Here is a 12,397-nt window from a genome sequence, read left to right on the forward strand (position 1 = left end):
AATCTTCAAAAAAGAAACTTGCGCGGATGTTTGTAATATGTTGCTGTGTGAATGAATTGATGATATGATTATGAAAGAAATATATAGAGATAAAATCAGTCACGTGTATACAACAATTAAAATACTTGTTTTTGCATTAATTCACGTGTCTAAATAATTACACATGCATTTTCCGAGGTACAACTAATCGGACACGACGGGAGACGATGGGGGACCTGTATTGCAATTTGCAGCGTGGACGCTGTGGGCCCAATGTGGGACACTGTAATTGCAATGAATGCTGTAATTTTTTACAGCATTAACATTTTGAGGTAATTCTCAAACCACCGCCGTTTACTATATTTTTACAATTTATTTAATTTTTTAAATTAATTATAAAATAACGACCCAAGTTCAGATTGTTTTCTTTTTTTTTTTTTTGTTCTTTTTTCCCCCAGAATCAAACGTGTCATCTTGTCGTAAACTCTCCTAGATGATCGTTCTGTCTCCATTTGTTGCAACATAGAATTTGCGCACGATCCAAGCTACATATTGTTTTCTTTTTATGAGGGAATGCAACAGATTGTTTTGGAAGCACACGAAAAGAAAATTACATTTACGGCGGATGTGGTTTCGAGGCTGAAATTTTAAGCGAAGCCGATTACTTCTATCTTTTTACGTGGCTCTGGTAATTTCCATTAATCTCTAAATCTTTCACATTTGACGAGAACTGATCAAACACGTCCCCCTGCGTCATTTTAGCCGTTTACGATCTTTTTGTGTGCCGATTTTCTCCATTTTATTTATAATGGCGGTGCCGTGAATTTCAGTTTATATGCAATTGACATTTAACACTGTTGCAAGTAAATAAAATATGATTCTTGAGCTTAGTAAGACTAGGCTATCCTTCAAATGAGGGATTTGATAAAGGGATTTTACTTTTAACTCATTTTGACATAATCTGGGGGGCATTGAACATAACTTCTTCTTTTGTTTTTTAATCTCCCATTCGGTTATCATAGCGTCTTACATAATCATTTACTCATGCAGTTACAAGTTAACAGCGTATAACAGTTAGGGAAGAACGAGGAAATGGAATTTTTTAAATAGATGATCCACGATGAGTTTATTGACTGTGACGGCACTGTTTTATTAGTTATGGTTTTTTGAGCACTCTAATAGGAACCAAGAAGAAATCAAAAGCTGACATCAGGATATTGAAAATTCCTGGACCTCTGTTAGCTACATCGAGGATAAATATACGGTAAAGCTCTTGAGGTGGGCTTTTTCCGAATGAGCTAGTATCTGCTAGCAACGTTAAAATTCTTTTTCAATCTGATTCACTTATTTATTGGTCTGATTCTATTTTATGTTCTGTTTAACTGCTCAACTCATGCACTCGCCGTGACATCATTGGCCTGAAACATTTTGTAACCCGTGCGAGCATTCGTCCGTTGTGGTTTATAATTTATATACTGAATTTCTCACTCCATAATAATGTAACGATGAAGCTTGAAATCCATAGAGGCCGCTGCAATAAGGATGGCCGGGGAGTCAACTTTGGATAGATGGACTTATTCGTGCTTTTGAATTCATCCGAGGCAGTAAAAATTCAGTTTCAAAAAGCCAGCCTTCTTATCAAATCATTGATGTTAGTGTCAAGAACCAAAATCCATCCGATGGAGGTTCCATGCCAATGTCTCCAAAACAGAGTGGGGACAATTTGGTGAAATCTGGCAACTTTATGAAACTGGGTAATCATGCAGCTGGCTCTTTTAACATGGATAGCCAGAACTCTCAGTTAGAATGCTTCCGTTCTACTGAAAAATGTGAAGGGAATCATTGGGCTCTAATTGGGTGGGCTAGAATTTCCGAGCTTGTCCAAACTGTGAAAGTTTATGCAGACTGGTCAACTCAGGAGTTTGATATTTTGGATGATGAAGATGATCTAACCGTTGCTGACTTAGTTGCTCCTTACTGGGAAAACCCTGCTGGGCCTAGATGGTGGTGTCATCTTGCTGAAGGTCATCCTTATGTGGATGCACGGCTCAACAATGCTCATCGGCTGCATCCTGCCATTAGTACTGCTCTGATAGATGAGAGTAAATTGATCAGCAAACCGATGAAACACCTCTTGTATGAGGTAGATTTCCTGTCCACTCTATCCAATTTTCATGTCCAGTTGTCTTGCAATCATTTTATATGTTTCAAGGTGATCACCATCCAACTCTTTCTTAATCTGAACTTTGAGTTACTTATTGCATGACTGATTAATTAAAACATAATGATCTATGATTAGAAACTGTCAAATGTTGTAATCATTCTCATTTCTTCCATCCGATTAAGAACTGATGCATATCATTTGTTGTGCTTCACTTTGCATGAGTTTCGTTAACATCATTTGTATTCTCTCCATTCTAGGAGCATCTTCTTGGTGGTGGTTACAGTGCCCCAAGAACAGTATANGTTATATGAAACAAAGGCATGCTATTGATACCATTTCTCAAAGAAGGACTGGCTCAAGTTCTCCACAAAACATCATGGTTTTGCCATAAAGTGTGGCCACATCCATATGGATTATTCAATAAACGGTTGCTAGGGTGACTAAGAAAATTCACATGAAATTAATGAACAGATTTACATGACTTCCCCTTATTTATTTTTTCTGTGTTTTTTTAGCCATGAAATTAATTATATATATGTAACTAATATATAAATAAATAAGATACAAATTTAAGATTTCATTTATTATATAAATTTATAGATTTCAAATATGTGAAATGAAATAGTCACCTCGTCTCTAGACTCTAGTGCAGTTACATAAACATAAACATCTTCCATTATGGTAAATGTCTATGTTTGATTGCAATTAATTAACGAAAAAGTACTCCCACGCAATAAAAAAAAATTCAAGATATTATCAAACATTTGTTTTATTATTTGACTATTAAATGGGTAGATAACGTTAAACCTTCATGAAGTGCGGTTTTGAAGTCGCACGACTCTTGACATCAGAATATTTACACAACATAATCAGCACGAAAAACAGAATGCCAAAATCGATGATTCGAACGCTTCAATGTCGCCTCACCTCTCTCTCCAGCGTCCACGTACTAGAAATCTCTCTTCTTTCGCAAATGCACCTAACGTTTTCGTGTTTTAACTCCGAGATTACTGAGTTTTCTTTGACTGTGCGCTTAGGTCTCTTTGGCTTCGATTCCGCAAAGGCTTTACAGGGACCATGGACGGTATTCTTGATCGTCATCTCTCAAGTTTCTTGAAATTTTAACGATCGTTGAATCACAAGCCATCCTTTTTATGTAGTTTGTTTCTGATTTCTTTTCTTTTAGATGTAGGAATAGCTTCCTTAAAATACTTGGCAATTTGTGAGTTTCTTGAAATATTTTGGCATGATGTCCTAGTTTCTTGAAATTGTGTACAATTAGTTGCAAACTTGAACAATCATTTTCCGATAATTTCTTTACTAGTGGTTTTTTTTTTTTTTTAAAAAAATATTTAACAACCATGACCGGATGCTGGAGTTCCTTTACTCCTGACTAACCTAACCCTTATGAGTAGTTTGTTTCTGATTTATATTCTTGTGAGCAGTAGCTCATTTGAAATTTCTATCGCCTCCAAGTTTCTTTCCTTCTGCATTGCATTGTCTTGGGTTGAAGCAGTAATTTTGTAATTGCATACAGCTCGAGTATACTTGTAGCTGATATAGTTCGAGGGCATGATGTACTCTCATCAAATGTAGGAAGTCTAAATGGAGTTAGGGCTTTTTGTACTGGTCAAGGTGCGTTTAGATTTCTTATAAAAATAGTTATATTGTTACTAGGCCTTTCTCGTCTTAGTTTCTTCATAGGGATGCTATTAGTAGGTACTCTTGTTGATCATTGGCCCAGTGTTTGACGATCCATTTTCATCTTTACTTTTTTCAAAATATTCTATGAAAATGTTAGCTGCTCTTTTTTTTATTTAAAATTTTCTGATTACGTCGTTTCTAGAGTGAAAATGTGTTCCAGTGTTCCCGGAGCCTTTGAGAACTCTCACCCTTGATTTTTGGAGAGTAACAGAGACATGTCTTATTTTTTTTTGAGGTTGTTGTTCATATGTTAATTGTTTCCATCATTGATAATTTGATATTTATGCAAATTGTGGTTTCTATCGCTAATAATTGTTATCTTTGTGCAAATTAACTGTCTCTTTTGTCAGATTTGTCAATGAAAAAGTGTGTGCCATGCAGTTTGAAAGAGCTAAGGCCTATGACTGAGGAAGCAGCCAATGTTTTGATTCTACAGGTAATGAATACATGCTTGTGATAATTGTCTGCTTGCTGTTTATGGTTGGAGTTCATATTTGTTATCTTACTTTCAGGTTCCAGGATGGAATTTGGTTCGTGAAGGTGATACATTGAAGCTGCATCAGTCATGGAAGGTTAAGACTTTTGTGAAAGGAATGGAGTTTCTTCGGCTTGTAGCTGATGTTGCAGAAGCAGAAGGTAACATGCCGGCTTAATTTGTCTGGTCCTAATCACCTGGCTTAATTTATGTCTATCCCTATTCGTCCTTGAAATTTTGTGGGCATAAGACACTTTGCCCGTTTGCATCCACATGCAAGTATGTGTTTTGTTCATTGGCTGGTGGAAAATCTGTCACTGTATGGTTTTGTACTTGTAATAGGTTTCTTAGTATCTTGGAGCATCATTCCAATCTTTTTGGTGATCTTCTCAATGTGCTCTTGGTACATTTATTTTTGGAGAAATAAAACTCGAAATGATTATGCAGTGAGAATAATAGATCGATAAATTTATGAATTTCACACCTTAATGTTTCAACAATCACATGTACTTAATGACATGTCCAGATGCGTAGACCATCTACCAAGAGTGAGTGAGTTAAGACACCAAGAAGTAACATGAATATCAATTACGGTGGTATAACACAACTAGACACAAAAATTTCCTGCTATAGGCTTTTTTGCTTCTCAATTTATATTTGGCGAGCTTATTTTATGACTAGAATATAGATTCAGAATTGATATGACAACTTGGGAACTATCCTTAGGATACGCCTGACTTGCTCGGAAATTATAAATTTTTTGACTGAATGATTGAATTGGAGACACATTCTTCTTTGACCTTCTCCCAATTTTCTTTACTTTTTTATTGCAGAATCCATAGAGTGAGAGTATTCATTTGCAAATATATATAAAAAGAGATGATTTTTCATCTGAATTAAGTCTCTGCCCAAGTTTCTTCACTCGTTAGCAAAATGTTCTTGATTGGTGTTGGTACGGCAGCTTAATTTAAGCTTGGTCGTATTGCAGCCTAAGTTAGGTTGTAGTTTTTATTGGTGTTGGTATGGTGCTCCTAATTTAGGCTTGGTCGTAGGGCAGCCTAAATTAGGCTTGCTCGTACTGCAGCCTGATTTAGGCTGTAGTTGAAGATTCTTTAATTTCTGCATTAAAACTCATATTTTACAGGTCATCACCCAAATCTCCATCTTATTGGGTGGAACAATGTAGAGATTGACATATGGACTCATGCAGTAGGTAAAATTCAATCCATCTATTGCCTTCTTTTTAAGGTCCCTTCGTTAGCATTTTTATTGTTCCAAAGGATAAGTTGATTTGTAGCTTTAACGTGCGAATTGGCATGCTTATTTGTTGTATAGGTGGACTGACAGAGAATGATTATATACTTGCTGCAAAGATAAGCAGACTTAATCTTCACCACCTTCTGCGGATAACACCTACCAATAAGTGACAAAGTTTTCATATGCAATGGCTGTGCTGAGAGTGAGAATGTTTATAACTATAGTGGCATAATAATAGGTGACCATGGATAAATTTCTACCTTTTTCTTTCTCATCTGTGGATTTTTACTTCTGGTTTTTGCTGGGATTGACTTTTCATGCTTCAAATTCCTATGCTATTTGAAAATGTTTGCCTAGAATAACTATTCTGGTGCATGCTTTGTATGTTTGATAATTTTATTATTTTGTTGTAAAGGGCTCAACAGTCAACACCACTACTTGATGGTTTTGCTTTTATCTGTTGTTTCTATTAATTCTATACTATCAATGAAAGTGTGAATGGTATGTTATCGTTACACTAATTGGATTTTACCGAAATAACTCCCTCGAATTACAGAAGTACGTTTTTTTTAATTTAATAAAAATATTATAAAAATCTATTTTTAGTATTTTAATTCAGAGTCTTCGTTTATTTTCTATATTTCTTTAAAATTACCGAAATATTTCTTTCATTTTAAAATATTATTGAAATACTTATTTATTCTCATCTACATCTTTGTATTTATAAAAAATATAGGATCTATGTTTTAAAAAACCTTTAAATTGTTAAAACATTTCTTTAATCATTGTTTATTTTTAAAATTAAAAAATTATAATTTTGATTTTAATAATGATTAATAATTAAAAAAAATAGTAGTATTAATCCAATTGAAAAATATATGCAAGCAAATGTTCATGTGCGTGAATGCGCTATGATTAGTGTATATTATTTTTAGTCCATTGCGAAATACTATTTATTTTAGCTAATAACTCATATAATTTTTCGTTAAAAAATATGAAACGACAGGCTCACTATAATTTTTAATTAATAAATACGGGTATTAAATTTATTTTCCATTTTATATGTACATATAAATATAAATATTTTCAAATATATATATATATAAAATAAAAAAGGCTAAAAAATTTGGCCATTTTAACTTCGTTGGCAGACTGATATCCAATCAAACATATATTAGGCCCACAATGACCCAAATCCACAGCGTAAAGTGTTGGCAGCAGTGAGAGAAATAAAACCCTGTTGCCAAAAACTCCAAGCTGTTTAAAGAAAAATGTAGGACAGAACAACCTCACGCATCGGCACATCAAAATTTAAATTTCCATGAAGAAATAGAAGAATTTTGTGTTTTTTCGGGAAAAAATGGCGGAGGATGCGGAGAACACCTGCTGTGCACCGGTAATTTTTCATTTCCATTTCAGTGACGATTTTTTTTTGATATTGTTGTTGACAGTGGAAGAAGAAGCATTCAAAGCTTTTGTTATTCCTTAGCATCAGCACTTGTCAAGATTTTATTTGACATTGATTTTTTGACAATTGAAGAGGGTTAGAGTGAGAAAGTTGAAGATGAGATACTTGATTTTTGGAAACTCGTAGTATACAAGTTAAGATTTATAATCTCATTCTGGTTCTGAAAAGAGGAAGTTTTATCTTTCTTTTCTTTACTGCCACGCTAGTAATAAAACTTTCGTCTTTCTTCCAGAATTGGGGAATCTTAAAGTGCAAGCTGGTAGATGGAAAGATGAGAAAGAACAAGAATATTCTATACGGGTTGACTTTGAGAGTGAGGTCTCTGCCCTGAAGAAGGAGATTCAATTGCTGCAGCAGAATGGTAAAGTTGCCTCCAATGAATCTGGGGAAATTTAGGGAAAAAGAGTCGTTCGAGACTTATTTAAAAAAAAGATTCAGATGTTAATTTATGTAAAAATCCCTATATTTTAAGTTTAAAATTGATTAATCCTTCTTCACTCTTCTAAACTTCTTCACTTCACTGTAAACCCTACGCAGTCGACTCACTTGACCTCGTTTTCTCGTCGACTAAATCCGCGCACTGAATCGACGAAACCCTTCTTCAACATTTTTTTGCAACGCATCCGAGAAATGGCTGACCAAAATATGGTATGTTCACTTTTATTTTGTTATTTGATTCTTCGTGCGTGTGTTGAGGAATAAAGGGTCGAACCGTTGTGTTGAGGAAAAAAAGGTGCGTGTGTTGAGTTGTTGAAGAAGAAAGGTCCGTTTGGTCGACCAAACCAGAAGAAGGGTACGCTTGGTCGACCAAGCGCCTATTCGACCAAGCGTGGCTTGCTTGGTCGACCAAGCGTTGGTCGACCAACGCTTCTTGGTCGACCAAGTACGCTGCGTACTTGGTCGACCAAGCAGCACTTCATGGTCGACCAAGAAGCGTTGGTCGACCAAGCGTGGGTTTTGCGTTGGTTCAGTTTATCATCAGTTTGTTATTCTAATATATTTGTATTTGTGACAGCTATATTTGCTGAGAAAACTAGGCAGGGATAAAATTTTTCGCTGCAAGTTAACACTCGAATCAAGATATAAAGAGGTTGCGGAGAAGATTTTTCACTATCTCAACAACGACGAGAGAGCCATTTTTTTGGAGCAGTCTCCTTTTGGTAATATGGTTAGGTATCACAAAGATTTTAATATTTCTAGTCAAATTATGTGGTATTTGATGAGTAATCAGATAGTTGACACGGGCAGTGATGAGTTTTGGATGGTGGTGCGCAAGAGGCCGGTTAGATTTTCTTTGTTAGAGTATTGTTTAATAACCGGTCTCGATTGCGCTACAGAGCCTGTAGATGTACCAGAGGGAGGTGTCTTTGGCTCCAAACACTTTGCCGGTAAGTCTGAGATTGTGTTGAGTGATTTGGAGGCGAAGATGAATCTTCAAGTGCAGAATGAGATTGGTGTAGACGTGGAGAAGTTAAAGATGTCTAGTCTTTACTTCTGTTGTTTTGTGTTCGGTGAGGGGACTAGGAAAAAAACGAATAAGATCGACCCTAAATACCTGAGGCTCATAGATGATTTGGATAGGTTTAACAGCTATCCGTGGGGTAGAGCAGCCTTTCTTGATGCGGTCCGATGTTTGAAGAAGGACCTTTTAAGGCGATATAATTACCTCACCAAGACACATGGTCGAAAAGAAGTTGATGGCAGCTTCCTTGTCGGTGGTTTTGTGCTGCCTCTGCAGGTATATTATTTTTTGAATGTTAAAACTGGATTTGTTATCTTTATTTCTATTAATAACATTGTTCTAAATTTATGTTACTGATCCTCGCTTATGAATATTATCAGAGGTTGGCACAAAAGTTTGCAAGGAGAAGAGATGTGGACGGTTTGATGTTGCCCAGGATGTTTCAGTGGGTGACTAACACGTGGGCGTCAAACCGTGCCCCAAATGCTGTTGATGTCACTGCGGCCTTTGGTGATTGTGCTATAGATGTAAGTAATATGAATTGATTTGTTATAATAATTGTGGACTTAATTTTTAATTAATCTGATACGTTATTAATTAAATGTAGGATTGTCTTGGATGTTTGACTCCTACTCCCGAGGAGCTCGTTTCAGCGTATTATACGATCAGCGTATTATACGACCTTGGTTTTTGTTGATTCTGCGCCCGATGCAGTCACCACTCGGGTACTCGAGCTCTGGAGGGAGGGTCAGACAATCATATGTAGCAAGCACCCTCTGGAGTCTCCTTCAGTCCAGCACATGCATTCTGCACATTCAACTCCCTCTGTCCAGCACACGCGTTCTGCACATGCATCTCCGGACGTTTCCGGCACCCATTCTGGTGATCTCAATAGATCCAGCTCTAGCACCAGTTCTCCTATGCATACGGGTCGTAGAGTCCACTTTGGACTCAATCATTCCCGCCGCCCATCACCCTTGGAACATAGTTTCGAGAGGCGATTGACTGCGTTGGAGGATTCCGTTACGTCTATGCATGTTAAGATGTCAACAGAATTTATTGAGACCAGGGCGTCTATCAGGAATATAAATCAAGCTTTAGCTGACTTGAAATCGAGTTTTAATCTTGGTCTCGATGAGTTGAGATTGAGTTTGACTGAACAGATTAGAGCTGGTTTTGCTGAAATGAGGTCTAACATGCCAGTGCATCATGACAGAGATTATAGCATAGCCTATAGCAGAGGGCGGAGGAGGAAATCATCCGAGGCAGATTTTGGTGAGTTAATTTTATTAATTATATTTATTTTTATGTAATAGAATGATTTAGTAGAATTCTAATTATTATTTTAATTTGTTTAATGTACGCTGTTAGGTGTGGATGATAATCTGGGTAGGGAAATTGACTGTAGTAGTCAAACCCAACAGATATTTTAGCCTAACCTTTCAATCATTACAGATGAGTCCTGAGAAGGTGAGTTAATGCAATTTTTTGATTTTATATTTATGTATAGTATATTAAACAATAAACTTTTTGTTTTTAGATATTCAAGTGACTCCGGATGCGCGTAAGCCAGGTGGCGAGGCGACCACGTCGAGAGGTTATTACACTACATCTTGTCTATTCTTATTTGCATTTTAGTTGTTATTATTTTAATTTGTTTAATGTATGCTGTTAGGTGTGGATGATAATCTGGGTAGGGAAATTGACAGTAGTAGCCAAACCCAACAGATATTTGAGCCTAACCTTCCAGTCATTACAGAGGAGTCCGCTGAAAGTGAGGTAATGCACTTTTTTTATATTTATATTTATATTTATGTATAGTATATTAAACAATATACTTTTTGTTTTTAGATATTCAAGTGACTTCAGATGCGCGTATGTCAGGAGGGGATGCGACCACGTCGAGAGGTTATTACACTATACCTTGTTTATTGTTCATATCTGCATTAAAGTTGTTACAATTGATCATTTTACGCAGCGAACCGTCAGTTTGGGGCAATTATAGATGACGGTGTGAGGCCACTTGCGGAGACCTTGACACTGAAGGTAAACAACTCGCTGGCGCGAGTTAGGGCATCGATGCTCGAACGTTCGCCAAGTAGGATTCGAGGTTTTTATGCCGAATATGATAAGTCGTACTACGGGCCCATGACGATCGCAAACTCACGTGTCACTGTCTCTGTAAGCATTTACAAAGTGTTTAGATTTTTAGAGAACTTATTTTAAAACATCGAAAATCTTTTGTTATGTTGAATTCAGCACATCGATGAAGCTCTCCGTGGATTGCTTGAGATGCAGATCCGACATCCTGAAGTGATGTCGCCAGAGGTGTCGTTGATGGACAGACATCCTGAAGTGATATCGGGTGAATTAAAAAAATAGGATTAAGCCATAAAAGATTTAAAAATGAAGGACTCTAGACTTTTTTTTTAAAAAAAGAAGGAGTTGACTCTTGATTATTATATCAAGCCTTAATTAAACTGTTAACTTAATAAATTAATTGTTATGTTCTCTTTTTTCTCTTTCTTCTCTGTCTACGCACTTCTTCATCTTCTTCAATTACCAGCGTAAAAACCTCATCTACCACATCTACTGCTTCCGCTTTACATTAAATGGAAGTTGACCACCTGTTGTTGCTCATTCCTCAGATCTAGATCTAAATCAACTCCTATTGCCCGATTCTTCTGTATTTGAAGACCAATTCGTCTGCATTTGACCGATTCTTCTGTATTTGAAGACCAATTCATCTGTATTTTAAGAAAAAACACGGACACAGTAAGTTTCTTCCTTGAACCTCATTCATTGTTCATTGTTTTCTTCATGTAGCCATCGATCAAAATTAACTCGTCGATGAAGAATATTTCTCGCCAAATTAAGTCTGTCTATCGAGAAGAATTCATCTTGTTCAACGAAGACTTCTTATTGGTCTACCAAGTTTGGTCGACCAAGAAGAAATTTGGTCGACCAAATTCTTCTTTGTCGACCAAGCTTTGTGGACAGAAGAATTTCTTGGTCGACCAAGATGAATTCCTTCTTGGTCGACCAGAATGAATTCCTTCTTGATCGACCGAGAATAAGTCGGTCGACCGAGATAATCATATTTTTTTAAAATGTAACAAAATACTGCGATTGTGATTCTGTGATTCATATGTAATTTAAAACATATAACATAAACCTGAAATTATCATTCATTTGGTTTTTTAAATGTAATATGTTTGTGAGATCGTGACACATGTCAAAACACTAAAACCTAAAAACCCTAAACCCTAAAAACCCTAAAACCTAAAGCACATTGGTCGACCAAAATGACAGTGGTGGTCGACCCAAAAAGCTATTGGTCGACCAAAAAGCTAATCGTCGACCAAAAAGATAGTTTGGTCGACCAAAAAAACTAATGGTCGACCAAACAAGCTAGAGTGGTCGACCAAAAAGCTAGAGTGGTCGACCAAATAGCAACCGGTCGACCAAAAAAGGAGAGTGGTCGACCGAAAAACTACTTGTGAATTACATAAGAAACAATGTTCCAATAATTACATAAAATTGTCCGATACATTACAACACCAATCATTAAGGAACATATTACAAGCTAAACCAATCATTAAGCAACATATTACAAGCTAAAAAATATCTAAACTCAGATACTAATATATCATATAAAGTTAGTACTAATTGCGCACTCTTCATTGACAAAGAGTATCCGGCAACAGCTAACACAAATGCTCCGGAATCTTCACTGTGAAAAAAGAAAAGAAAATGAGAAGTAAATATTTACTGTAAAAGTAAAAAAAATAATGAAATTATATTTTAAATAGAAAGTCGACAACGTACTGTATAATCTTAGCACGGAATTCATCATGTAGTTTTATAGTCCATGGCCTCTCGGGGTGT

General features: G+C 36.2%; 2 protein-coding genes across 3 annotated transcripts; both read left to right on the plus strand.

Moving 5' to 3' along the window:
- The first annotated feature begins 2,971 nt into the window (after positions 1–2,971).
- On the plus strand, positions 2,972–6,035 carry LOC140983818 (pterin-4-alpha-carbinolamine dehydratase 2, mitochondrial). Its single transcript, XM_073450968.1, has 7 exons — positions 2,972–3,089; positions 3,181–3,227; positions 3,681–3,778; positions 4,198–4,283; positions 4,360–4,483; positions 5,467–5,535; positions 5,658–6,035. Exons 1-7 carry the CDS (start codon positions 3,030–3,032, stop codon positions 5,747–5,749), a joined length of 576 nt encoding a protein of 191 aa, XP_073307069.1. The 5' UTR covers positions 2,972–3,029; the 3' UTR covers positions 5,750–6,035.
- Positions 6,036–6,809: 774 nt separating this feature from the next.
- LOC140984728 (uncharacterized) lies at positions 6,810–10,858 on the plus strand. 2 transcript variants are annotated; one of them, XM_073452307.1, is made up of 12 exons: positions 6,810–6,975; positions 7,120–7,180; positions 7,280–7,408; positions 7,585–7,695; positions 8,063–8,785; positions 8,890–9,036; positions 9,117–9,784; positions 9,881–9,979; positions 10,050–10,106; positions 10,185–10,288; positions 10,515–10,690; positions 10,769–10,858. In XM_073452307.1, the coding sequence occupies exons 3-7, from the start codon at positions 7,406–7,408 to the stop codon at positions 9,204–9,206; spliced, it is 1,074 nt and encodes a 357-aa protein (XP_073308408.1). In that variant the 5' UTR covers positions 6,810–6,975; positions 7,120–7,180; positions 7,280–7,405; the 3' UTR covers positions 9,207–9,784; positions 9,881–9,979; positions 10,050–10,106; positions 10,185–10,288; positions 10,515–10,690; positions 10,769–10,858. The 2 variants fall into 2 exon arrangements, with proteins under 2 accessions (XP_073308408.1, XP_073308409.1); XM_073452308.1 differs by lacking the exons at positions 10,515–10,690; positions 10,769–10,858 and adding an exon at positions 10,361–10,417.
- Positions 10,859–12,397: the final 1,539 nt, after the last annotated feature.

This window comes from Primulina huaijiensis, chromosome 9 (genome assembly GCF_012295235.1).
Source record: "Primulina huaijiensis isolate GDHJ02 chromosome 9, ASM1229523v2, whole genome shotgun sequence".
Lineage (NCBI taxonomy): Eukaryota > Viridiplantae > Streptophyta > Magnoliopsida > Lamiales > Gesneriaceae > Primulina > Primulina huaijiensis.